Raw genomic sequence first — 24,881 nt, forward strand, 5'->3', positions numbered from 1 at the left:
GAGGCCCTTGGGGGGAATGTTGGCCGAGTTGGGGCCCCAGCCACTGTTGTGTCCCCCTGAGGTCCTTCTTGTGACCATTTGACTTTCTCTTCCACAAACAGGTTGTTTGCTAAACCAGTGGCGCAGGTTCTGTGTTTTTGTTTTTGTTTTGTTTGGAGGGGGGCAGAGGGAGAGCGAAGAGAGGGAGAGTGAGAGGGAGAGGGTAGGCTCTGTGCCCAGCACCGGCCGGGCGCAGGGCTTGGATCCCACCACCCTGAGGTCGAGCCCTCGGCTGAAAGCAAAAGGAGTCGGACCCTTCAGCGACTGGGCCCCCCAGGAGCAGCCCCCACCTCGTTTCTGTGCTTCTGGTGGTAGCTGCTTCCTCCCCAGCGCATAAGGAGCACCCCCAGGGAGGCCGGGGGAAGGGGCTGCAAGGTCTCCGCTGCCCAAAGATGCTGACTCCTGGCGTCCGCAGGGCCTGTGCAGATCCGAGGGAGGGAATGCGGCCTCGGACCAGCAAGGTCTCTCTGGAGGCTGTTTGAACAATTTGTGCAGTGCCCCTTCCTGCCCACCACCCCGGGCTCTTTCCCATTTACTACTGGGTAGGCGTTGGGTGTTTGTTGAGTGAATGAATACATGAGAGGTTTACCTGCCCTCCCCACCCCAGACCAAGGAGGGCGTACAGACCAGGCTTTCAAAGAACAAGGAGTGGGAGGCAGGGGCTCTGATGGGGGAGGTCACATCCTGTGTGCTGTCCTCACCATGCCATGACTCATTCATTCATTCACCCAACGTTTGCTCACAGGTGTTGCTATGAAGGGCCCCCGAGCCCCAGGCCAAGACGGCAGGCTGGGGCCTGGGAAAAGGAGCAGGTACCAGGTCTGTTGGATCAGCAATGGGCCAGAGGGAGGGATCCCAGGACCTAGAGGGAAGGGCGGTGAGGGTGGGAAAGTGCCCAGTACCAGCTACCTTCCTACTGTCGATACTACAGGTGGTTTCTAAAAGTGAAAATAAGAAAGACCGCACTCACTCCTCTCTCCTGTCTGCCCGAGTTTGCCCCTCCCCTTGAGCCCCACTCGGGGCCCCTAGCTTCAGCAGCCCCTCCCGTCCTGGGTCAAGTCGCCCACCTCTGGGACTTGGCGATGACCCCCCTCATGGCCGTCTCCCACCCCTGTCACCTTCAGGAAGGGCCCTGGGGCCCTGCTGCTCACTGGGTGGGCATACCCTGGGCCAGAACCTCGTGGGCTTCCTCTCTCGGCCTCCCCCAGTCCTGCCCGCAGCACTGCACCTGTGCATAGAAGGTGCTCGCTAGACAGGTACAGGATGAGTGGGTGCAAGCCCGGGCACACGGCTGGGACCTGTGATCATCTGTGCGTCTCTCCCGCGCTCCTAGCCCCACTCCAGCCCCGTCCAACCTTGGCCAGGTCACCGGAGTCCCCGCTCCTAACTACCGGCTCATTGGTACCCTGGCTCTGCTGCGCGAGGCCCCGCCCACTGGCCCTCCCCGGCCTGCCCCTACCTTGGCACCCCTCATCTTGCAAAGCCCCAGCCCTGGATCTGGGCCCGCCCCTCTGGCCGGCACCACTGCAGAGACCGCCCCAGGCTCCACCTCTGCCCGGCGCCCCCTACCCTGGTCCTCTCGGTGAGGCTCCGCCCCGCCCCCTCTTGACTTCTGGCTTTGCTCCGCCGGGTGAACCCCGGCCCACGCTCAGCCCGGAACAGGCCGCTCTCGGCGAGACCCCACCCAGCCTCGCCCCGGCCCCGCCCCTTGGGCCGCCCAACTCCGCAAGTCCCCGCCCCCAGGACCACCCATGCTCCGCCCGGGTCCCGCCCAGCTGGAGAAGCCGCACCTCCCGCCCTCCCGGGGCCGCCCCGTCCCCGCCCCTTGGGGCCGGTCCATTTGCCAAGCCCCGCCCCAGGCGGCTCTGGCCCCGCCCAACTCCACAAGGTCCCACCCCCAGGGTCATCCCGGCCCCGCCCAGCTCTGGAAGGCCCCGCCCCCAGGCCGCCCTGGGACCGCCCCTCGGTCGCGCCCGCGCCGCCCGTTTCAGGCCGGTTGGCCCCGGGCTAACAGCTGCGCCGCGTCCACCGCCCTGGCCACCCGCGGACCGCCCGCCCCGGCCCGCGCAGGTGAGCGGCGGCGCCCCCGCTGCTGTGCGTCCCCGGGCGCCCGCGCACCCTCTCTGGACTCCGCCCAGCCTGGGGGTGTGAGGTCGCGGCGGCCGCGGCGGGGCGTCACCGGAGGTTCGCGCGGGGCGGAGTCCAGTGGGGGTGCCGCAGCGCCCGGGGTGCTGTGGACCCAGGTGTCCCGTCCAGGGAGTGTCCGGCGCCTGGGCCACCGCCGCTGCGGGATGCTCGAGTCTTCTGGTGAGCCGAGGGTGGGAAGGCAGGGGCAGCCAGCCCTGGGGGCAGGGGGCGACTTCCTGCCCCCGCATGACCTTGGCGGGCGTTCTGGCCACCTAGGCATTCCTGCGGCCCGCCTGTCCCCCGCTGGGTCTCCCCGCCTCTGGGTCCCGCTTGGCTAAGCCTCGCTCACCCTGGGCCTCACTGTTCCTCATCTGGTGAATGGGCGCGGCCTGGCTCAGGCTCCGGGAGCCAGGGAGCTGGCTCAGAGCCAGGTCCTCCCCCGCGGGGCCTGGGGACGCTGTTGACTCAGATGCCAGCCGTCTCTGCCCTGAACGTTTCTGAGTTCAGCAGGCAGCCCAGACAGGGAGAGAAGCAGAGGACAGAGGGGGCATCAGCACTGGGATGGGGGACGCTCCAGGCAGAGGGGGAGCCCCAAGGAGCCGTCTGAACAAGCGGGGTCGGTCTGAGAAGTATGAGCTGAGACCAGAAGGGTGAGGAGGCCCCAGCCAGGCTGCCCTGCTGAGCTACTCCTGGTGGAAGAAACAGCCGGCAAGGGCTCGGGGCGGGGGGTGGGGGGCAGAGGCTGCCGAGTGCTGGGCGGGTGGGGGGGTCACTCGGGGAGCTGCTGAGGGTCCCCCGGTTAGACTCAAGTTCCTGGCATGGGAGGGCAAGAATCGAGCGTGAAGTGGGTGGTGGGAGCGTTCCAGGCTCCATGAAAGGCGTGGTGGGTGCCCCCATCTCCCCCATCACGGTTAGCTGTCCCAAGACCACGGTCAGAGCCTCTGCGTAGCTCAGCCCTCATAGACACGCCTCCAGATCCAACATAGGACCCTGGGGCCACTGAGTCAGTCAGCAAACTGAGCAGCGCCTAAGTGGGCTGGGCATGTGGGGAGCGGGGGTTGGGGCGGGAGGGGGTGGCAGGACGGCCTGGGAGGGGTGGGTGTGGGCCCCCCAGGACGAACGGTGGGGTCCTCCTAAGGGCCGGGCTCTAATGCCCGCTCGGGGGCTGCTAGATGTGAGGCCGTTGCAGGTGTGGGGGTCAGCCTGGGCCCCATTGGACCTGAGGATACCCGGAGAAGGACACAGCCAGTGGCTGGGACTTCAGGGCCCTGTGGTGGGACAGCTGGTGGTCATGGGAAGTGGCAGTTTAGAGGGTCCAGTCTCAGGCCTCGAGTTCTGGGAGGGCCGAGAATGGGACGATGGTCCAGCTGGTCCAGCGAGGGCTGGGCCCCTGGTGTGACCTTGGTCTCTCTCCCCACAGCCCCCCCAGCATGGGCAGTCTCGCCTACCGAGAGGACTTGGAGGAGGAGGAGAACTCAGGTGCGTGTCCCGGGTCTGGGGGCGGGGGGGAGGGGCTCCACAAAGCTTAGTGGCCGAGGTGGCGGACTGAGGAGGCCCCCCACACCCACACAACAGGCCCAGCGTGGGGCTCTCCTTGGGTTACAGATGGTCCCCCACCTGACGGCTGAAACCTAGGGCCGGCAGCCCGTCACCTGGGAGCCCCTCACTGGGCCTCCGTTTACCCCCTCTGCAGAAGGAGCGGGTGTGAAGGGGTCTCCCGGAGCCTGTTCTCGTAGCCTAGGGATTGGCCCAGGGGGTGGGGCCGGGGCCCACTCCACGGATCCCGGCTGGCGTCTGGCGAGCTTCCTGGAGGCGGGCGCGAGTCAGGGGCTGCAGGGGCCATCCTGCTTGTTTACCGGCTCCCTGGCCTTGCGCTGAGTGTGCCCCGAGCCGGGAGCCCTGGGGGCCCATTAGCCGTCCGCTGGGGTGTCGTCAGCCCGTGTTTGTCTGCGGCCCTGCCCCACGCGCCGCTCCCTCTGGCCTCAGCGTTCACCTGGGAGGTGAAAGCCAACAGCAGGGCCTACAACAACCGGTTCAAGAAGACCTTCCTGTGTTGGCGGAGGCAGAAGCATAAGGTGCGCGCCCAGGCCCTCGGCTCCGGCCCTCCCCCGCGGCACCCCGCACCCCCACTCTGAGCCTTGTGCCGGGCTCGCTGTCCCTGGCCCCCTCCACCCCGCCCCAGCTGGAGTTATCATGAGTTACTCAGAGCCCTTGGCAGGGCGGTGCGTCAGTGGGGCTCTACCCCGAGCCCCTTGCGTGCGTCTCACTCTGGGGAACCCCAGCGACGCGACTCCCGCCGTGGGTCTTCACACCTGGTGGGGCACAGAGACGCCGGCTGCAGGCTTGGTGTTCAGCGGGCGCTCAGTGAACTTGGGGTCAGGACCTTGCATTCAGCAGCTGCAGGGTCGAGGCTGGGGCGGCCAAGGGGCGGGCAGGGTAGGTGGGGCGTCCCCGGCCTGGGCGGCAATGCTGTGCCGGCTCTCGTTCCAGAGCAATGTCATCAACACGGCCAAGTACAACGTCTTTTCCTTCTTGCCTTTGACCTTGTATGAGCAGTTCTGCCGCATCTCCAACCTCTACTTCCTTCTTATCATCATTCTCCAGGTGGGGTGGGGTGGGGGCAGCCCTCAGGGTCAGCCCTGGCTCACCCTGCCTCCTCTGGGGAGCCGTCCCTGACCACCCTTGCCCCAGGGTTCTGGAGACCCAGGGCGGTTTAACTGTACTGTTGCCTGTGTGGCTGGTGGGTCCGTGTCCGGCGCCCCACATTCGCTGCTGGGGCCCTACGGCCCGGCCAGGGGCCTGGCACAGGGGAGGGGCTCCACGTATGTTGAATGATGACGGGTGCCTGCGTGGCTCCTTCCGGTCCAAGGAGGGCACGTCCCCTGCCCCCATGGACAGCTGACCTCTTGGCCTCAGCCTTCCCAGCCAACCCCAGAGGGCAAGGAGGAAGCAGGGGTCAAGTGCATGTTCTCAGAACCTGCTGGGCCACTTCCCACTGCCGGGGTGGTCCCGGGGAGGGGGATTGGCTTCCAGCTGGGTCCTCTCCCTCTCTCAGAGGGTAGCCCGTATCCAGAGCATCCTGACCCTCAGCCGGGTCCTCTCCTTTTGCTCTGAGTAAAGATCCAATAAAAGCTCATTGAGCACCTACTGTGTGCGGGTCCTGTGCTAGGCATCGGGGACCTGGCAGTGGCTTCAGCACCTGGGGACTGGGGGGTGACATCACAGCACGTGGTAGGCGCCAGGGAGGGGGACAGGGACTGCCCACCCAGGCTGCTCTGTGGGCAGCTGGACACGCAGGGGAAAGGACTGGGCTGGGGAGCATTGGGTGGGGGGGAGAAGGGCCAGAGGGGCCAGAGGGTGGTCGTCCTGAGGTCTGGCCCTGGCTGGGGTGGTCAGCAAACGGACCTGGGGGCTGGGCCGAGAGGCTGGCTGTGCTGGGTGCGAGGGCAGGGGGAGGCGGTCGGGTGGCGCTGGGGGGACGGGCTGGCATGACCCCCCTCCACGGCAGGGCTTCCCTGAGATCTCCACGCTGCCCTGGTTCACTCTTTTTGCCCCACTCGTGTGCCTCCTTGTCATCCGGGCCACCCGCGACCTGGTAGACGACATCGTGAGTGTGGCTGGGGGCGCGCGGCGCATGGCGGGGGGCAGGTAGAGGTGGGGGCGGCCACTCCCGCGGGCAGAGGGTGGGAGGCAGAATCCGCCTGCTGCGCCGGACAGGGGCCGCCCGTGTGGATGGCTTCTCTGCACGTGGGCCCCTACCGGGCGGCCGGGGGCAGGGTGGGGTCGGGAGGGGTTGGGGCCGTCCCTCTGACCCGGCCCCTGTCAGCCCAGGGGCGACACAGGAGCGACAGGCTCATCAACAACAGACCCTGCCAGATCCTGGTGGGGAAGAGGTGAGGCCCCGCGGCCCGGAGGACGGTGGGTGGACGGTGGGGGCGGCCGGTGGTTTCCCGTGCTGGAAGGGGGGGGTGCACGACAGGGAGGAGCCCCTTCGGTGCTCCTGGACATCCTGCCCGAGTCCAGCGGTGACTTCTCTGTGGCTTCTCAGCCCCAACTTCTCTGGCCGCTCCTGTCGCCCGAACCCGGGTGGCCCGGCAGTAGGGGCGGAGGCTGAGGGTCTGAAGGGGTGCGGTGCGGGGGAGGCCGGGGGGACCTGGGAGTGGGGGTCGGGGCCGCCTGGCCGTCCGGGAGAGCCGAGGGCGAGCTGCCGGAGCCGGGACCTCTCTGAGCGGGGGCGGTGGAGCCCGGGCGTGGGAGCCCCCGCCCCTGCACCCCTGCCGCCACCCGCACCCCTGCAGCTTCCTGTGGGAGAAATGGGCGAACCTGCGTGTGGGGGACGTGGTCTGTCTGCACAGAGACGACATCGTCCCGGTGAGCCGGCGGCTGGCGCGGGGCGGGGGGGCGGCTCCCGGCTCCGTTTCCTCCTGCCCCCCAGCAGCGCTGTTTCCCCCGCTCCCCCGCCCCGCGCCAGGCCGACCTGCTCCTGCTGGCCAGCACGGAGCCCAGCAGTCTGTGCTACGTGGAGACCGCAGACATCGACGGGTGAGCAGGGGTCGCCGCAGGGCTGGGGGCTCCGGGTGCAGGACCTTCCCCGGCGGCCGGTCCTTCCCCGGCGGCCGGGGAGTCGGCACAGCGAGCCTGCTCAGGCCTGCTGGCCGCTCGCCCCGTGAGCATTTGGGGGGCGCCTGCAAGCCAGCGGGGCCGGCAAGCGGCTGCCTTCGCACCGACGTTCCCGGGGCCCCAGTGTGCTCCGCGTGCCGCCCCGGCGAACGGAGAAGGCCGCGAGGCCCCGCTCTCCGGGCCCCGGCCTCCGGGTTGGCCCTGGCGCCCAGTGGGGGCTTAGCGAGAACGCCCCCACTCCCACCCGCTCCGCATCTCATCTCCAGGGAGACCAACTTGAAGTTCAGGCAGGCCCCGCCGGTCACCCACCTCGAGCTGACCAGTGTGAGGAGCATGGCGTCCTTCCAAGGTGAGCGGCCACAGACCCGTTCACCCCTCCCGGGCCTCCACCTTCCCCCTGCGTGGTGGGCGGGCGCGGAAGTCCCCCACCTTGCTGGGTTTCGGGGATGTTGGGGGCCGGAGTAGCCTTCAGGAGGCGGGCTTGCCCCGGGCCCGTGTCACGGCCCCGCCATCAGCGTGAGCACGGGGCGTTTTCTGTGGTTACGGCACGAAGGGTGGCATCGGTCAGGCTCATGACACGCGGCCGCTGAAAGCCAAACACGTTCGGCCGTTGAGGCGCAAAGGCAGCCGGTGGACGTGGGCTAATGACGTGCGTGCGGGTGGGAAGGGCCCACGGGACAGGGAGTCCTGGGCGTGTCTCCTTTGCCGCCCGGAGAGCAGGACCGTTCACCCCTGGGGGTACCGTCAGGGCTCGTCACACCCCAGCGAGGGGCCACTTTCCTTTCCCCCGGCCTGCTGGAAAGGCTCGTTGCTCTGACGGGTCCCGGAGCCGAAGCTGGGTCTTGAGCTGGTGGCCGGCCTGTCACCGCATCCGGGAAAAGCCTTGCTTGTGTGGAGGGCGGCTGCACCCGTCCCGACACCTCCCTCTGGGCCTCCACCTGCCCCAGCTGCCCCGGGGGGTCCTGCGAGGCAGAGCCCCAGCTTTCAGAGCGGGGAGACTGGGTTCAGAGAGGTGAGGGGGTCCCAGGCTTGCCCCTTGGCTCCCCTGCCCCCCGCCAGGCCTGCCTTGGACAGCTCCCATCTCCATTCAGGACCAGCTCAGGCTCTCAGTCCTGGAGCAGGCCTGTGGCCCCCCAGCTTTCTCCCTACCGGGGTCCCAGCCCACCCCTCATTGTCATTTCCCCCTGCCCTGGGCCATCCTTTGACCCGCAGTTTATTTTCTCAAACACAAGTGGGGCTGGAACCCCCAATCTCTGTGTGGTGGTGACAGAAAGCCCCTCTCCCACTGCCTTCTAGAACACTCTGCAGTGCCCCGCATTTGTCCCCTGTGGTTTCAGGGTGCTGAATGGAGGCGTCCTTTCCTTCTCCCCCTCAAAGGTTTACTGAGTAGCCCTTGTAGGCCGGGGGCTGGGCTGGGCTCTGGGGACCCCAGCGTGACCAGGACGAGGCCGGCGCCCACTCCCCCTCCCCCCACGGAGCTCACAGACGTCAGTGGGGCCCGCTCCAGAGTGAATGTCTCGGGACATCCCAGGGTCCTACCCATGAGCAGGGGGGCTCCAAGGGGAGGGCTTCTCCGAGGGGCCGTGAGTCCGGTGGGGGCGGCGTGGGGCAAGGCCGGCCCTGTGAGGGTGGCTCGAGTAGGAGGGCGGCCCAGCCACGCCGAGCCCTTGGCTCCCTGCCCCCCCGCTGCCCACAGGCAAGGTGGTGTGTGAAGAGCCCAACAGCCGTCTGCACCGCTTTGTGGGGTGCCTGGACTGGAACGGGAGGAAGCACCCCCTGGACAGCGGCCACATGCTTCTGCGCGGCTGCAGGGTTCGGAACACAGACACCTGCTACGGGATGGTCATCTATGCGGGTACGGCCGCAGGCCCGGGCCTCCGCGGTGGGCGCCGGGTGGGGGGCCCCCGAAGTCACCGGCAGGAGGTCACACGGCCAGGCCCGGGTCCCTGGAGCGTAGAAGGGTCTGAGGCGGCCAGCGTCCTTGCTGTGGCTGAAGACGGGAGCGGTGCGCCCCGGACGGACGTGGGGGCAGCTGGAGGGAAAGATGGGGACGAGCGGATCGGCGGGCAGGGGCGAGTGGACGCTGACCCCACAGGCTTCGACACCAAGATCATGAAGAACTGTGGCAGGATCCGCCTGAAGAGAACCAAGATCGACCGGCTGATGAACCGGCTGGTGGTGCTGGTGAGGCCCGCACCGGGCGCCCGGCGGGGGTGCGGAGGGGAGCGGGCGCCCCGCGGTGCGGACCCACGGCCTGATCCCGGCATGGGTCTGTGGACCAGAGCCTTCCCGTAAGAGAAGGGCCAAGCAGGAGTGTCCTTAAGAAGGAAATGTTGATCTCGGTGTTTTCCAGACCTGCAGGGGGTCACGACAGGCTCGCCTCCCTCCACTGACACTTAACAGCCCTTAACTTTTTCCTTAATTATCTCTTTTGAAGTTAACTGAAGAAATCAGGGCGTCTGGGGGCTCAGTCGGTGAACCCTCTGCCTTCGGCTCCAGTCATGATCCCAGGATCCCGGGATCGAGCCCTGCATCCGGCTCTCTGTTCAGCGGGGAGCCTGCTTCTCCCTCTCCCTCTGCCTCTCCCCCTGCTTGTGCGCACGCGCGCGCGCGCTCTCTCTCTCTCTCAAATAAATAAAATCTTTTATTTAAAAGATTTTATTTATTTACTGGACAGTCGGAGATCACAAGCAGACAGAGAGGCAGGCAGAGAGCGAGAGAGGGAAGCAGGCTCCCCGCCGGGCAGAGAGCCGGACGCGGGTCTCGATCCCAGGACCCCGAGATCATGACCTGAGCCGAAGGCAGAGGCTTCACCCATGGAGCCCCCCAGGCGCCCCAATAAGTAAAATCTTTAAAAGAAAAGTGAAATCACAGCCACAGGGCCAGATGAGAGCCGCCCTGCAGGCCCCCCCCGTCCCGCCTCCCCCCCCCCCCCCGCTCTGCTGGGCCCGCAGGCAGGGCTGGCTGAGGAGGGGGCCGTCCCTGTGTCCCTGCTGGTGGGTCTCGGGGGCACCCATGTGCAGCCCGGGGCTCCACCACCTCGCTCCCTCCCTGCAGATCTTCGTGTCCCTGGTGCTGGTCTCCGTGGCCCTGAGCTTGGGCTTCTGGTTCAAGGTGCGGGAGTTCAAGGCCAGGCACTACTACGTGTCCTCCCGGTACCTGTACAGCGCGGCCACGGAGACCTTCTTCGTCTTCTGGGGCTTCCTCATCCTGCTGAGCGTCATGGTGCCCATGGCCATGTTCATCATGTGGGTCCGGCCGCCGCCCCCCCGCCCCCGCCCTCCCGCCGGCGTGGGGGCTGGGGCGTGACCCGGCGTGCCTTGCAGGGTCGAGTTCATCTACCTGGGGAACAGCATGTTCATTAACTGGGATGTGGAGATGTACTACGCCCCGCGGGACGAGCCCGCCAAGGCCCGCAGCACCAGCCTCAACGACCAGCTAGGCCAGGTGCAGTACGTCTTCTCGGACAAGACCGGCACGCTCACCCGGAACATCATGACCTTCAAGAAATGCTGCATCGGGGGCGTCACCTACGGTGGGTGCCCCCGCCCCCGCGCTGGCCGGCCGCGCTGCCCACGCTGGCGTCGCTGGCCGTGCACCTGCCCCGCAGCGGGACGGGGCTCCGCTCTGGGTCTTCACGAACAGAGCCTGCGCGGACAGTCACGGGCACTTCCAGGTGTCACGTGAGGTGTCACGAGGTCAGAGTCTTCCCCGGGCTCTGGAAACGGGAGAGCCGTTCCTAGCTCACAGACCGCGGGGACCGTGCCGGGCGGGGCTCCTCTGTCCTCTCCGGAGACCAGGGCCCAGGCGTGGCACCGGGGAGGTGACAGAGAGCCCGCCTGGGTGGTCCGCAGGAGACAGAGCTAGAAACCGCACCCCACCTTCAGTCAGGGCCCGAGGGGCGAGAGGGAGCAGCGGGTCGGCCATGGGCAGCATCTACCCCCTGCTAGGTCTTCGGATGTTTCTAGAAGGACTGCGGAGCCAGGTCTTCGTGTGGAACCACCCAATTTTTCCAAATAGGCAGCCAAGTCCAAGTTGTAAGGAGAGACCATGGAGAGCCCTCCGTGTGGCTGTCTGCTCTGGCTGCCCCCGGGACCCCAGAAACTGTGGCTGCGCCTTGGCCTCCTTTGTACAGAAGGCAGAGCAGAGGCTGGGGGTCCTTGGTGGCTTGGGGTATGGGGTCCAGAGCCCCAGGCCCAGCTTGTCTGCTGTATCTGGTGGCCCCAGGAAGCCTGACTATGGGGACTGGGGGCTGTGGGGTCCCCGTGGGTCCGGGGTAGCTGAGGCCTGACTGGGGGGGGGTCTTTCCCCAGGCCCCGATGAAGAGGAGGACACCCCACATCAGGTGAGCCCTGGCCGCCGGGTCATGCGGGGGTGGGGAACGCGGCGGTGGGGGCAGGGACGCGCCCAGAGCCCACGTGCCGCTCTCCCGCACCGCAGGAGAACCCCTACCTCTGGAACGAATTTGCTGATGGGAAGCTGCTTTACCAAAACGCTGAGCTCCTGTGTGCCGTCCGGGACAACAAGGACAAGACGGTGCGGGAGTTCTGGCGCTTGCTGGCCATCTGCCACACCGTGATGGTGCAGGAGGAGGACCGTGAGTGCGCCCGCCCTCTCCCCCCGGAGGGTGCTCGGGCCCCGGGGCCCCTGGCCCGCTCTCCTGGCCTGAGAGATGGCCCGGCCCCACTGCCAGGCCCCCTTCCACTGTCTTCTGGATCGCGGGGTGTCCAGGCTGTGACTTGAGAGCTGTTCTTGCTGGGAGGATGAAACCCTTAGGACCGGGGCCCGAGCACCCGCCTTCCTTTACTGGGCTGAGAGGTCACACGAGGCCGGGAGACATCTGTGACCGTCTCCTGGGCCTGTTTCCTAGCCCCGTGCTCTGGAGACACAGGCGGGACCCGCTGTAGAGGAGGGGCGGGTCCTGATGGAGGGCAGGCTCCTGGGGACGGCGCCCTGCCCAGCTTGCGGTTCCCTCCCTGACCAGACCAGCTGGTGTACCAGGCGGCATCCCCTGACGAGGAGGCACTGGTCACGGCGGCCCGGAACTTCGGGTACGTGTTCGTGGCGCGCACACAGGACAGCATCACGGTGATGGAGCTGGGGGAGGAGCGGGTGTACAAGGTCCTGGCCATGATGGACTTCAACAGCATACGCAAGCGCATGTCCGTGCTGGGTGAGTGCCGGCGCCCCGGGGGCAGTGGGCCGCAGGGGAGAGCCTGTGGCAGCCGGGCCTCTCCCTCTGCAGTCCGCAGCCCCGAGGGCTCCATCTGCCTCTACACCAAAGGCGCTGACGTGGTGATCTTTGAGCGCTTGCACAAGAAAGGCGCGAAAGAGTGGGCCACGGAGGAGGCCTTGGCTGTGAGTCCCTGTGGGAGGAGGGGCTGTAGGGGGGGGCGTGAGGGCACAAGGATGGAGGAGGAGAGTGTGTAGAGAAACGGAAGGTACCCTTGCTGTCCATGTACAGTTGTCCAGGTTGCACACTGCCCAACCTCCCCCAGTGTGAGCGTGCACATGTAGGCCTGCACACACACGGACTGGGAAGGAACTGAACTCTCAGCTGTATCTATCCAGAGGGGACATCTTTTTCTCTTTTTAAAAATAGATTTTATTTATGTATTTAACAGAGAGCGAGATCACAAGTAGGCAGAGAGGCAGGCAGAGGGGGAGGAGGAAGCAGGCTCCCCGCTGAGCAGAGAGCCCGATGCGGGGCTCGATCCCAGGACCCTGAGACCATGACCCGAGCCGAAGGCAGAGGCTTAACCCACTGAGCCACCCAGGCGCCCCGGGACATCTTTTTCTAAGTCACACAAGGACACCCTGTGGTTGGGCTTTGGACCTGGACACTGCCTCCCTTCTCCTAGCCAAGCCTGGGGTCTGAGACATGTGCAGCCCTCCTTGCCTCGTCTTTTGCTCCGTGGGTGATGACCAAACTCCACCGCCCAGCCGTTGAGGCTCTGTCTGTTGCCTGCCGGTCTCTCTAGCCTGGTATCTCCTTGCCCCCGGGGGGTTTCCCAGGACCCCAGTTTCTGGCTTACAGTTTGCCCCTTGCTCAGATGATACCTCAGGACCTTTGCACACCTAACCCCTCTGCTTGGAATGCCTTCCTCTACTCTGTCGCTCAGGATCTTCTAGATCCTGATGCGATCACCTTCAGGGAGATTTTCCTGCCCCAACCCTAACAAGGCTGTCCTGTCATGTCAGGCGTCCTCTCTCTGGCCTAGCCCTGACCTGACCCTGCAGGGCTCCCTAAGGGCTTTGCTAGGTCTGCGGCATCACCTGGTGCAGGGGCCCGTGGGGGTGTTTATGGAAAGAACGTCACATGCCCTCCACTGGGGGCTTCCCACAGTGCCCTCTCTGCTGGGAGTGGGGGGCCGTGTGGAACCCTGCTGGGGGAGGGGGTTGGGTGGGGCCTCTGGTCTCTGACTCCAAGCTGGGGAAACACATGCTGAACAATGACGCACTCGCACCGCTGTCTTGTGATGTGCAGGGAGCCCCTGTCGTGCCCCAGATGGCCTCTCCGACCCACTGGGGCAGAAAACCTGGGTCCGGGCGGGAGTCCAGACACTCCTAAGCGGAGGGACGACAGGGAGGGCCTGGGGCTGACCGAGGCGGGGGCAGGGAGGGTCTTAGGAATGTTCGGAAGTTGCCGTAGGAGGCGAAGGGAGGTGCTCCCGGCAGGAGGGAGGGCAGGGGCAGGTGTGGAGGCCAGGCGGAGCGGAGCACGGGGGGCGGTTTGGGGGAGAAGGGTGGTGACGGGGCGGCGCCGGCCCCCCGGCCCCCAGTCCTTCGCTGAGCAGACGCTGCGGACCCTGTGCCTGGCGTACAAGGAGGTGGGCGAGGACGCGTACGAGGAGTGGCGCCAGCGACACCAGGAGGCCAGCATCCTGCTGCAGAACCGGACCCACGCCCTGCACCAGGTGTACGAGGAGATGGAGGAGGACCTCCAGGTGCGCGGGGCGCGGGGGGGCCAGGCCGGCACCCCGACCTCTGCCAGGGGGCCAGGTCCCCGCTCAGGCTGCCCCCACCCCCCAGCTGCTGGGAGCCACGGCCATTGAGGACAGACTGCAGGACGGCGTCTGTGACACCATCAAGTGCCTCAAGCAGGGGAACATCAAAGTGTGGGTACTCACAGGGGATAAGCAAGGTGGGTCCCAGGGCGGCCCGGCCCCATGCAGAGAGGGGGGCCGGGTGGGCAGGAGCTCCTCTCCTGACTGGAGCGCCCTGACAGCCTGTCCCGCAGCCGGGCCCGGCACGGCCTCCACCTCATCCGGGGAAGGGAGAAAGGGGAACAGTTCAAAGTGCCCCCTGCCCCCCAACACCTGCCGGGGGGCCTGCACTGTGCCGGGCACTCCCGCGCGTTTGGCCTTCACGACCCACCCCCGTGCGAGAGGTGGGTCGGGCAGGCCTCTGAGAACTCGGGGCACGCTGGAGGTTGCGCAGGGCTCGGGTCCCGAGAGCTCCAAATCCCCTCCTCTCCCCTGCGGGTTCTTTGGGGCCCACTGGGCGTGCGCGCGGCCGGGCGGCATCAGGGCTCACGTGGGCACCGGGCACAGACGGACAAAATAGTCAAGATGTCAGTTCGCAGCCGCGCTCCTGTAAAGACAAATACGTCCAAGCTGCTGCTGCTTTTTTTCCTGCTGATTTTAAAAGAAATTAAACCATCTTTGTGGGTTCCAAGAAGTGCCAGGGGGCCTAGGCATGCCACATCCAGTGACCGCTTGGCCCTGGCCCCCAGGCTCCCTTCCTCCAGGAGCCTCACCCCCTTTGCTCCCAGCTGCCGCCAAAAACATCCGGGCCGGCTGCCATTGGCGGGCCGAGTCCGTGCCTCCCTCCGAGCCAGTCCTCATGGCTGGCCAGGGCAAGGGCACGCTGATGTTGGGGGGCTGGGCCTCCACCGCGGGGTGGGCGTGGCCCGCGAGCGCGGGGCGCAGCGGTGCTGAGCGGGGCTGGTTTGCAGAGACCGCGGTGAACATCGGGTTTGCCTGCCAGCTCCTCTCGGAGAGCATGCTCATCCTGGAGGAGAAGGAGATCGTGTAAGACGTGGGGCTGGGGCTGGGGCTGCACCGGGGCAGAAGCGGGGCTCCCGGGGTCCGCAGGGGCCCCTCAGCCTTGCCTGGCTGGACTCCCGGAGGGGGAGACCCAGGCGCAGCCGGAAGGGGGTGCAGGGAAGCCCGCGCCCCCGCGTGGCTGAGCCCAGCTGGGCCCCGGCAGCCGCATCCTGGAGGCCTACTGGGAGACCAACAACAACGTGCCGCGTGGTAAAGGCCGTCGGAAGAACCTGTTCCTGCCACGTGTCAAGGTGGCCATGGTCATTAGCGGGGAGTTACTGGTCAGTGTCCACTCAGGGCCACCGGCAGAGCCCCTGGGACTGGGGAGGGGGCTGGCAGGAGCAGCCGAGCGGCGGTTCTCAGAGGGTCGCAGTCTAGTCCGGCCAGTGCTGGGTCGCGAGGCCCGCTTGGGGCGCTCCCGGAGCGGAGGGGTGCAGGGAGAGTGATGAGCCCCACCCCATGGCCAGGACCAGCTCCTGCTGTCCCTGCGCAAGGAGCCCCGGGCGCTGGTCCACAACGTGAACGCAGACGGGGACGAGTCGTGGCAGGAGCCAGACGAGCAGAGGGAGGACTTCCTGCGGGACCGGCGCGTGTCCCTGATGTGGCGGACCCTCGGGATCCAGCTGAGGGCCACGGTCACGCCGCAGGTCACGGGCTCCAGCACCAGCACCGGCGAGAGCCCCGAGGTGCGGCGGGAGCGGGCCTTCGTGGAGCTGGCATCCCAGTGCCAGACGGTCATCTGCTGCCGGGTGACGCCCAAGCAGAAGGCTTTGATCGTGGCGCTGGTCAAGAAATACCAGCGCGTGGTGACCCTGGCCATCGGGGACGGCGCCAATGACATCAACATGATCAAGAGTGGGTGGTGGGTGGCAGGCGGGGATCGGGGCGGCCGGCCGGGGGCAGGGGTCGGGGCGGCCGGCCAGGGGTGGCCGGAGGCTGACCGGCCACATGTCCCCGCAGCTGCGGACATCGGCGTGGGGCTGGCGGGGCAGGAGGGCATGCAGGCCGTGCAGAACAGCGACTACGTGCTGGCCCAGTTCTGTTTCCTGAAGCGGCTGCTGCTGGTGCACGGGCGCTGGTCCTACATGCGGGTCTGCAAGTTCCTGCGCTATTTCATATACAAGACGGTGGCCAGCATGATGGTGCAGATCTGGTTCTCCTTCTACAACGGCTTCTCCGCCCAGGTGTGCTTTGCGCAGGCCCTGCCGGGGCAGCAGCCACACGTCCCCTCTGGGCCCAGCGTTCTCAGGGGCACTTGGCAAATTGGAGCTTGAAGAGGGGCAGGGCAGATGCCTCCATGTCCATCCATCTAGGGGGCCCAAGGGCAGAGCTGGGCCCCGGAGAACAGTGTGGGGGCTGGGCCGCTGACTGTAAGGCTCTAGGCAGTATCATGGCGAAGACGACAGGTGCTCTCTGGAGCTCCACAAGGGTCCCCGGCACTGACCTGCCCCGCGTGAAAAGATGTGTCTGCCAAGGGCCAGCTGCGGGAGGGGGTGAGCTCCCCGTCACTGAAACCCAGGGGTGTGAGGGGGGGCTTTACAGACGCACCCTGGATAAATATGTATTGTTTGTTCCTTTTACTTTTTTATTTATAGATATTTTTCAGATGTTTCTATAAGTGGAATAGTTTTCTTTTCTTTTCTTTTTTTTTAAAGACTTTATTTATTTTTTTGACAGACAGAGATCACAAGCAGGCAGAGAGGCAGGCAGAGAGAGAGGGTAGCAGGCTCCCCGCTGAGCAGGGAGCCCGATGCGGGGCTCGATCCCAGGACCCTGAGACCATGACCCGAGCCGAAGGCAGAGGCTTAACCCACTGAGCCACTCAGGCGCCCCTGGAATTGTTTTCTTAAGTTGTTTTTGGGATTCTTCCTTGCCGGTGTCTAGAAACAGGAGTGAGGTTTTTATTTTCAGTCTGTGCCCTGCAACTTTGCTGAGCCGGGTTACTGCCTTTCATAACTTTCTGGGGACCCTTTTGGGACTTCTCTGCACCTAGAATTGTGTCCTCTGCAAACAGAGACAGTTTCCTTCTTCCTTTCCTAGTTAAATAGCATTTATTTATTTTTCTCACCTAATTGCTCCGGCGACGACTTCAGTGCGGTGAGGAAAGCAGGATCTTCGCGTTTAGTTGTTGTTGTTTCTCACATTTGTTAACTGGGGGAACCGCTACTTACTCTTGTCTTTATTTCCAACGTTTATTTCTATCAGTGTAGGCTTGTGGCCATTTCTTCTACTGCATATGTTGTTGCCCCGATCGTCCCTGAGTTGTCCCTTTGACACGTGCCTGCTCTTTTCTGAGTACAGCCCTGCTTTCTGGGGCTACGGGAGGCCCCACACTCCCGCTGCATTTCCCGTAGGGAGACCTGGGTCCTGGCGGTCAGACCCCAGACTACTTGCCGGCTGTGCTGGCTGGGACCGGCCGCTTCCGGACTGCTCGGTCGGCAGGAGCTGGAAGAAGCACGGGTGTCGGCCCTGTCGGGACACACACCTGTCCCGTGTCTTCTCCGTGTCTGTCTGTCCTCCTCTGTGTGTGTACTTTGAACACTCTGAGCCCCCGGCCGTCCATCTGGTTCCGGGCCCGCGGGGCCAGGCCCAGCCCAGCCCCTTCCACGGACTCACTGCGGGTTCTTTTCTCCAACAGTGAGGACCTTGGTTCTTGTAAATTTTCTTGTTTTTACTTATTTGTTCAAAACCAGAAGGCCCGTCAGGGGTTTCCAGAGCTCGTGTTCTGGTGACCAGATTGGCTTTGTCGTCAGGAGACCTCTTCCACACCGGGCCCCCCTAACCCTAAGACGACCTGAAAACCCCGCATCGTCTAGCCATCCCCCCCATATTTCTACACTGAAGCCATCCCATTAAAACAAGGACCCGACGGTGCAGTTTTACAATAGTTAGACCCCGCTTTTCCGCTCTGCCTCTTCCCTTCCCGTCTTCATCCGGCCTCAGACAGCCCAGCCCTGGTCCTAGCACCAGCCTTCGTTGTAACTCGACTTCCCTGTGCGCCTGGAAGCCTCCCCAGGGGTCCAGCTGGTTTGGGCGGGCGTCCTCGGGTACAGCCTTGCCCCTCTCCGCGGCCGGCGGAAGGCTGACCGCGCGCCCCCTCCGTCTCCTCCCCGCCAGCCCCTGTATGAAGGCTGGTTCCTCGCCCTCTTCAACCTGTTGTACAGCACGCTCCCCGTCCTCTACATCGGGCTCTTCGAGCAGGTGAGCAGCGCCTTGCCTCCTCCTCCCCCGGAGAGGCTCCCGTGTCCGCCCCGGGGGCCCGGCGCGGGGATGGGGCTGTCCCCCACTCCCCACCTGGTCCCAACAGCCTGCTACCCCCGCCCCACCCCCAGGACGTGAGTGCCGAGCGGAGCCTGCAGCTGCCCGAGCTGTACATCGCAGGCCAGAGGGACGAGCTCTTTAACTACTGGGTATTTCTCCAGGCCCTTGCCCACGGCGCGGTCACCTCCCTGGTCAACTTCTTCATGACCCTGTGGGTCAGCCACGACTCGGCCGGGCCCGTCAGCTTCAGCGACTATCAGTCTTTCGCTGTGGTCGTGGCCATGTCGGGCCTGCTGTCCATCACCATGGAGGTAGGCAGGACCCCGGCCTGTCCCGCCCCAGGGGGGCCTCGGACGCGAGCCACCAAGGGGTGCCCGCTCAGTGACCTTGCCGGGGGGGCCTTAGCAGGTGCCATCCGTGGACCCGGGGCACTTCCATGGAGCCCTGCCCCGACTTGACCGTCCCTGCCCCTTCAGGTCGTACTTACCACCAGGTACTGGACGGTGCTGTCCGCGCTCGCCGTCTTCCTCAGTCTCCTCTTCTACGCGCTCGCGACTTCGCTCAGCCAGAGCCTCTGGCTCTTCCAGATCTCACCCAAGACCTTCCCGTTTCTGTGTGAGCCCCCAGCGGGGGACGGGGTGGCGGGCCCTGGAGACGGGTACGTCCCTGTCCGCGTGCCACCGTGCCCCTCTCCGAGCGCCTGTGTTCTCACGGGGGCATGTGGCGGTGCCATGCAGGGGAGTCGGTGCCTTCTAGGAGTTGGCACAAAGGTGTCCTGGGGGCAGAGGGAGAGGGGGCAGGGGGGCTGTCAGCAGGAGGGGGCACACGGCAGGCTCTGGGGAGGCTCCACCCGGGGCCGGGCTGTGACCCTGAACTGTTGCCAGACGCTGACCGCAACGTGCTGTCCCAGCCCTCCATCCTGCTGGTCGTTCTGCTGAATGTGTCCCTGAACACCCTGCCCCCACTGGCCCTGCGTGTCATCTGCCAGGCCCTCAAGAAGGCGGGCCCCAAGGTGAGGGGGCAGGGGTCCCCTCAGCCAGAGCCTGTGCTGGGAGCCGAAACTCCAAGACGTGGGGCTGGGAGTGGGAGGGATGGAGACCCAGGCACACGCCCAGGGCCCTTGGGGGGACCAATAACAGGACCCGCCCCCAGATGATGGGGGTTTGGGGGTCCAGATGACAGAGCAACTTGGAAATGGTTTAGGGAGGAGAAGGGACTTAGAAGCACCCCAGCGTCCGTCCACAGATGGAGGACACACAGCACGGTCCGTCCCCACGCGGGAACACGGTCCAGCCTCCGGAAGGGAGGGACCCTGACCCCTGCCACTATGCAGAGGGACCCCGAGGACACGGGGCTCAGCGACAGCAGCCAGACCCAGAAGGACCCGTCCCGCAGGACCCCACTCCCAGGAGGGCCCCAGAGGAGTCCCGTGTGCACAGAGAGAGGAGAGGGTGGGAGCGGGAGCAGGGGTGGGGAGTCCGAGCTTGGTGAGGACAGAGTCTCCGAGTCGGGGATGGAAAGTTCTGGAGACGGAGGGTGAGGGTGTGAGTGTGCTTCGCCGCTGAGCTGTGCGCTTAGGGAGGGTTAAAGGGACCCACTTTGTGTTGGAATGAGAAAAAAAAACAATGGAAACCCCCAGACATAGAAGGGCGGGTTGCAGCTGCGATGGGCCCTAGAATTGGCTGGAAAAACGGACCCAGACGTGGCCAGAACCTGCCGTCCTCTGCCCCGGGGTGGCGGGGGGAGGGGGGGGCTGGCCACGTGGCTGCCCCAGGCGCCCCTGTCCTGGCTTTGCCACCAGAGGGCACCCCAGGCCGCTGGCGGCCGGTCGGGTTCGGTCCCAGGGAAGGACACGGGGTGGGCCGAGGTCAGTCCCAGAACTCTCCGGGCGGGGAAGGGTCAGTCGGTGGCGGCCACGGAGGGGCAGGTGCCCCGAGAGCGGGGGCAGCCGCTGACCTCGGGCTCCGCTCCGCTCCGCAGGAGGGGGAGGAGGCCCCCAGCGAGGAGGTCGTGGCGGTGGAGCCCGGGCCCTACCCGCGGCGGGGGTCGCGCGGCCGCCGCTCCAGCTACGCCTTCTCCCACCGCGAGGGCTACGCGGACCTCATCACGCAGGGCACCATCCTGCGCAAGGCGCCCGCGCTCGGCGGCGACGTGCTGGGGGCGCGCGCGGCGGCCCCCGAGCCGGAGCCGGGCGCCAGGGAGTCGCTCCGGCCGCGCGCGAACACGTGGGCCCCGGGGAGGAGGCGGCCGCCGCCCCGGGACCCGGCGTCCGCGGAGGACGCGCCGCCCGCCCGCGCGCCCAGCCCGGGCGCCCCCGAGGACCGGCCGTCCGGGTCCCGCCGGGAGCCGCCGCCCGCGGGGCAGGAGGACAGGGACGCCCCGGGGAAGGCCCCGCTCGCGTCCTGGAGGAGCTGGTCCTCCGGCTGGCGGCGGCGGCTGCAGGGCCCCAGGCAGCGCGCGGCGTCCCTCCCCGGCCGGACCCCCGCGCCCGCGGAGTCCGCCCCCTCGGGGACGACGCTGTCCTCGCCGTAGCGGCCGCGGGAGCCCCGGCACCGGCCACCCGCGCGCGCGGCCCTCCCCGAACGCCAGGCTCCGCGCCCCGCGCTCGCCAATAAACCGGGGCGCGCCGCCCCCTGGCCTGCTCTCGGCTCCGCGTGTTCCTGAACCGGCACCGGCCTCGGCTTGGGGCCCCAAACACCGCCGTCTGGTGGCCCGACGGGGCCTCGCAGGGGGAGCCCCGCCCCCACCCCAGCCTTTCTTGGGCGGGCAGGGGAGGCCGTCCAGGGCACGGGGCAGGTCCAGCACTGGCCGGCGCAGCCTCGTCCCCACCCAGGGTGCCCCCCCCCAGCTTCCCCCAAAGCACCACCTTCCGCCCCAGGCCGACTCCCACCCCCCACCCTGCGCGCACCGTCCCCTTCCCCCCTTCCGCCAGCACACAGGCCCAGGTGAGTGAGTAGAAAATAATTTATTGGAGAAAAACGAAACAACAAATCCAGCACAGCAATGGTTAACAATGACGATGATAGATATATTTTTTTAACTTTAAGCCTGTCACCTGAGGGTGGGAGGGAGAGGGCTTCTGTGCCCTCTAGCATTTGGGGGGACTTTTAGGACCCGGACTTTGTGTGTCCCCAGAAAACAGCCCTAGTGTCCAGAATTGATTAGACACTCAGGGCCACACGGCCCCTTGGCCCTCCCTCACCCCGGGCTGCAGAGTATCCCCCCAAAGACCAGCCCCTAGGGGTGAGCCCAGGGATCTGGGGGGCTAACGTGTCACACGCTTTGGTTTCAGGAGTGGAACGGCCCAAATCCGGGCAGTGATGGGCTGGGTGTGGGGGGGAGGTCCTAGAACATGCCCTCTGCCCCCCTAATCTGGGGCCTCCTTCCTTCAGGGCGAGGGGCTCCCTTCCGCTACCCCAACCCCCGTTGCTGGCCTGTGGGAGCTCAGCAGCGGGGACACTGCCCCGGAGCCCCCATTGATGGGCACTTGGGGAGCTCTCTGTTCTCTGGGGTCCTGCGCCCCACATCCCAGGCCAGACAGGGGAGCTCCCTCCTAGCCCAGGGCCAGGGAGGCCAACGGTGTGGGTGGCGCTTGGCTGGGTGCCTGCGGGGGGGGGTGGTTGGGGGTGTCTCAGGAGGGCCCTCCGGACCTCGGGAAGTTGGGGCACACCCTGGCCCCACCACCCTGGGCGACAAGACTCGACTTGGCTGATTGTCTCTCTCCTCTGAACAAGACACTTGGGAATTCATGCTCTCGTGAAACCAGCTGGGGTGGGGTCGGGGGTCCGAGGCGGCAGCGACAGCCACCTGCACCCAAGACCAGGAGCAGGCGGCCCTGGCTCTCCGCTTGGCACAGGCGGGGGGCGCAGGGACACCGGGAGGCGCAGACCGGGCTCTGGGTGCGGAGGCCCTGCGGCCCCCTCCACCTTCCTGGCCACCCGAGGGCCTGTCCCCCTCCCGCCGCTGGACCTTAGAAAGGGGGGAAGGAACACGGCTTGGCGAGAAGGAGCACCGACCGAACTCAGGCACGAAACACAGCCATGCGACAAGGAACCCGGGCTCTGACCTGGCCCGCCCCCCCCCACCGCCCGCCCACCTAGCACATTAGTCATGCATCAAATCAAATTCCATTGTCTTTTTTTTTTTTGATTTTTTCTTACTTTTTTTCTTAAATTACATTTGAACACAGAACACATAGAATAATAAATACTCTTATAAGACATGACTCCAAAAAACAAGGGACAGAACACGCCAGAGAACGGAAAGGTACACTCTCTCTTCCTGTCTTTCCTAAAGGACTCGTTTGAGTAAGAAATCTGTAAACGCAGGTCCGCGCTCTCCGCCTCTCGCCCCCGCCGCCTCGCCCTTGGCCTCCGACACGGGCTCTCACTGACATTCAATGTGTCTCCCACGGAACTCCTCAAAGAAATGACATACCATCGTCTGCAAAATTATAATTTAACGGTATAAAGCTTCAAGTCACGTATTCCAAAAACTAGCTAAGGATTTTTTTTTTTATCACATAAACTATACATTAAATATTTTGAGGTATTTCAGAGAAAATTGTCAAAGGCTCGAAGGAGCTGTGCTGGAGGTGTCATTCCCTGCATGGAGAATGGTCTTTGGTATGTGACAACCAGCTGGGTGTGGGGGGGGGCACGGGGGGGGGAGATGGGGGGGGTAAGGGCCCCTGGGGTGGCTGGACTGGAGCTGGTGTGTGTGTGTGTGTGTGTGTGTGTGTGTGTGTGTTTGAAAGGGGCCCAGGAATCCGGGAATGCGGCTGTGACTCTGGCTGGTGGGGCTTGACCCCATCGGCCCACAGGTCACCATAACTAGAAAGTTCCACAACCAGACCAGTCCCAAGCCAATTCCTAACTACCCAGCATGGGACAGAACGGAGATCTCTGGCCTCTGACCCTTGGACCTTAAATGCTGGGGAGAGCAAGTGACTTACCTAGCAGGGGGTGTCCCCAAAGCTCCGCCCCTGCAAGCGGGCACTCAGTCCAGTGGGGCCAGGTGACAGTGGGAGGCGGAAGGAAGGGGTCCAGCCACCCAGACTCCAGTGCCCAGCAAGGACAGCAGAGTGTGTGTGTGTGTGTGTGTGTGTGAGTGTGTGTGTGAGCACAGGTGGGGGTTGGTTGCTGAGCGGGAACAGGGACTCTTAGGATTCTGTCCCAACACCCAAAGGTTCTAGAAGCATCACTCAGATCGGCTGCTTAAAAAGCGGGGAGAACAGCAAGTCGATAAGGACAAGAGAACATTTCACACACATCTTTGGTTCCGGAAAAAGGCACTCATCGACCTCAGTATCCTCTCTCCCTCCCTCTCCTCCCTTCTCTCTCTCCCTCTCTCTCTCTCCCTCCCTCTCCCTCTCTCCCTCTCTCTCTCCCTCCCTCCCTCTCCCTCTCTCTCTCTCTCTCTCTCTCTCTCTCTTTCTCTGTCGGCGGGAGCGGGCGCACCTGCAGGGCAGGGCGGGCGCCCCTGGTCGCGGGCGAGGGAACTCAGCCTCCAGCACAGGTCCCGGGGGGAATCTTTGGTATCGGGCGTGATTTATCCAATCACAGACGAGAACGTTTGCGTGAGGTAGCCTTTACCTGGGGGGGGGGGGGCATTTCACTAGAAATGTCTTTTGCATTCTCGAGCGGGGAGGGGCGACTACCTCCCTGGGAGGCAGCGGGCGCGCAGGGCTGGGGGGTGAGGTTCCTTCGAGCCTCCAGACCTCGAACCGCGGGAAGGGGGGTCTCGGGATGCAGCTGCCGGCCAGCCTTGGAGGTCACCTCGGAGGTCCCCAGGAAGGGAGGGCAGACGGGCGGGGGTGCGCGGGCCGCTCCTCTTCTTTTCCGACCCTTCCTTTCCCCTCGTCAGTTTTTTTTTTTTTTTTTTGGTGGTTTTTTTTGGCAAAAAAAGAGCAAGCCGATTCCGCCGCCCTCAGCGTCTTCTCTCCCGCTTCGTAGACAGAGTCGCCGCCCAGGCTCGCCCCCTGCGTCCCCTCCGGCCCAGAGCGGCGGCCCCGAGCGCCGGGAGGTGTTGGGGAGTTCCAGAAGGTTCCTCGCAGGTGGCACCGCCGCGGCCCCGGCGCGCAGGGATGCGGGGCGCCTCCCGCGCGCTCTCGGTGCTGGCTTCTCCGCGCGGCTTCGGGACGGGCGTCCGGGTTTGCTCCTCTGCTTTCCGGGGCGCGTCTCTCCCTGGGCTGCCGTCGCGGCGCCGACGGGGACGGTGGACGGACGGCGGCGTCTGCGGCGGACCCGCACGGGTGGGCCGGCCGCGCGCTCCGGCCCGGCCCCGGGCGACCCCGCGCCGGGCGTTAAGGCAGGCGGTTCTTGGCACGAGGAGCCCTGGCGGCCGGGGGCGGCTCTGCCGGCGGGGGGCTGGGCGCGGGGCGGGCGGGCGCTGCGAGGACCCCGCGCGGCGCGGAGGCTTTGGCGACTTCGGGACGGGCCGGGCAGGGCCGGGGCAGGAGGCCGGCGCAGGAGGGCTTGCTCTCCGAATTCCTTCTGTCAAATACCCGGTTTATATTTCTCGTATGTGCTTCTTGACCCGCTTGCGGGGACGCCGCGGCGAGCCCTGGTTCTCCCCGGGGCCCTCCGGGCGTCCCGGACGGAGGGAGCTGGGGAGCCCCTTCGGCCACCCCCTCCCGTCTGGGGGGGTGGAGGGCTCCCTTTGGCCTGGGGGGGGGACGGGAGGCGGGGGAGGAGGGGCCCTTCTTGTGCACTGGGCCGGGGGGCGCGGGCTGCACCCCTCCAGCGGGGCCCCCCGCGGGCCGGGCCGGGCCGGGGGGCCGCGGGC

The 24,881-nt window shown here is 65.8% G+C and overlaps 1 protein-coding gene across 1 annotated transcript; it reads left to right on the plus strand.

Annotated features, from left to right (window-relative positions):
* Positions 1 to 3,596: 3,596 nt before the first annotated feature.
* Positions 3,597 to 20,627, plus strand: ATP8B3 (ATPase phospholipid transporting 8B3; the record flags this gene model as incomplete). The annotated part of the gene is made up of 27 exons (XM_080823004.1): positions 3,597 to 3,645; positions 4,153 to 4,241; positions 4,657 to 4,770; positions 5,675 to 5,773; positions 5,998 to 6,059; positions 6,465 to 6,537; positions 6,638 to 6,708; positions 7,053 to 7,135; positions 8,483 to 8,641; positions 8,882 to 8,970; positions 9,844 to 10,034; positions 10,113 to 10,321; positions 11,100 to 11,131; positions 11,227 to 11,383; positions 11,771 to 11,959; positions 12,032 to 12,144; positions 13,569 to 13,733; positions 13,819 to 13,930; positions 14,744 to 14,819; positions 14,998 to 15,115; positions 15,302 to 15,689; positions 15,795 to 16,018; positions 17,952 to 18,035; positions 18,167 to 18,406; positions 18,572 to 18,710; positions 18,980 to 19,107; positions 20,076 to 20,627. 27 exons carry the CDS (start codon positions 3,597 to 3,599, stop codon positions 20,625 to 20,627), a joined length of 4,005 nt encoding a protein of 1,334 aa, XP_080679130.1.
* Positions 20,628 to 24,881: the final 4,254 nt, after the last annotated feature.

This window comes from Martes martes, assembly GCF_963455335.1.
Source record: "Martes martes genome assembly, chromosome: 1".
Lineage (NCBI taxonomy): Eukaryota > Metazoa > Chordata > Mammalia > Carnivora > Mustelidae > Martes > Martes martes.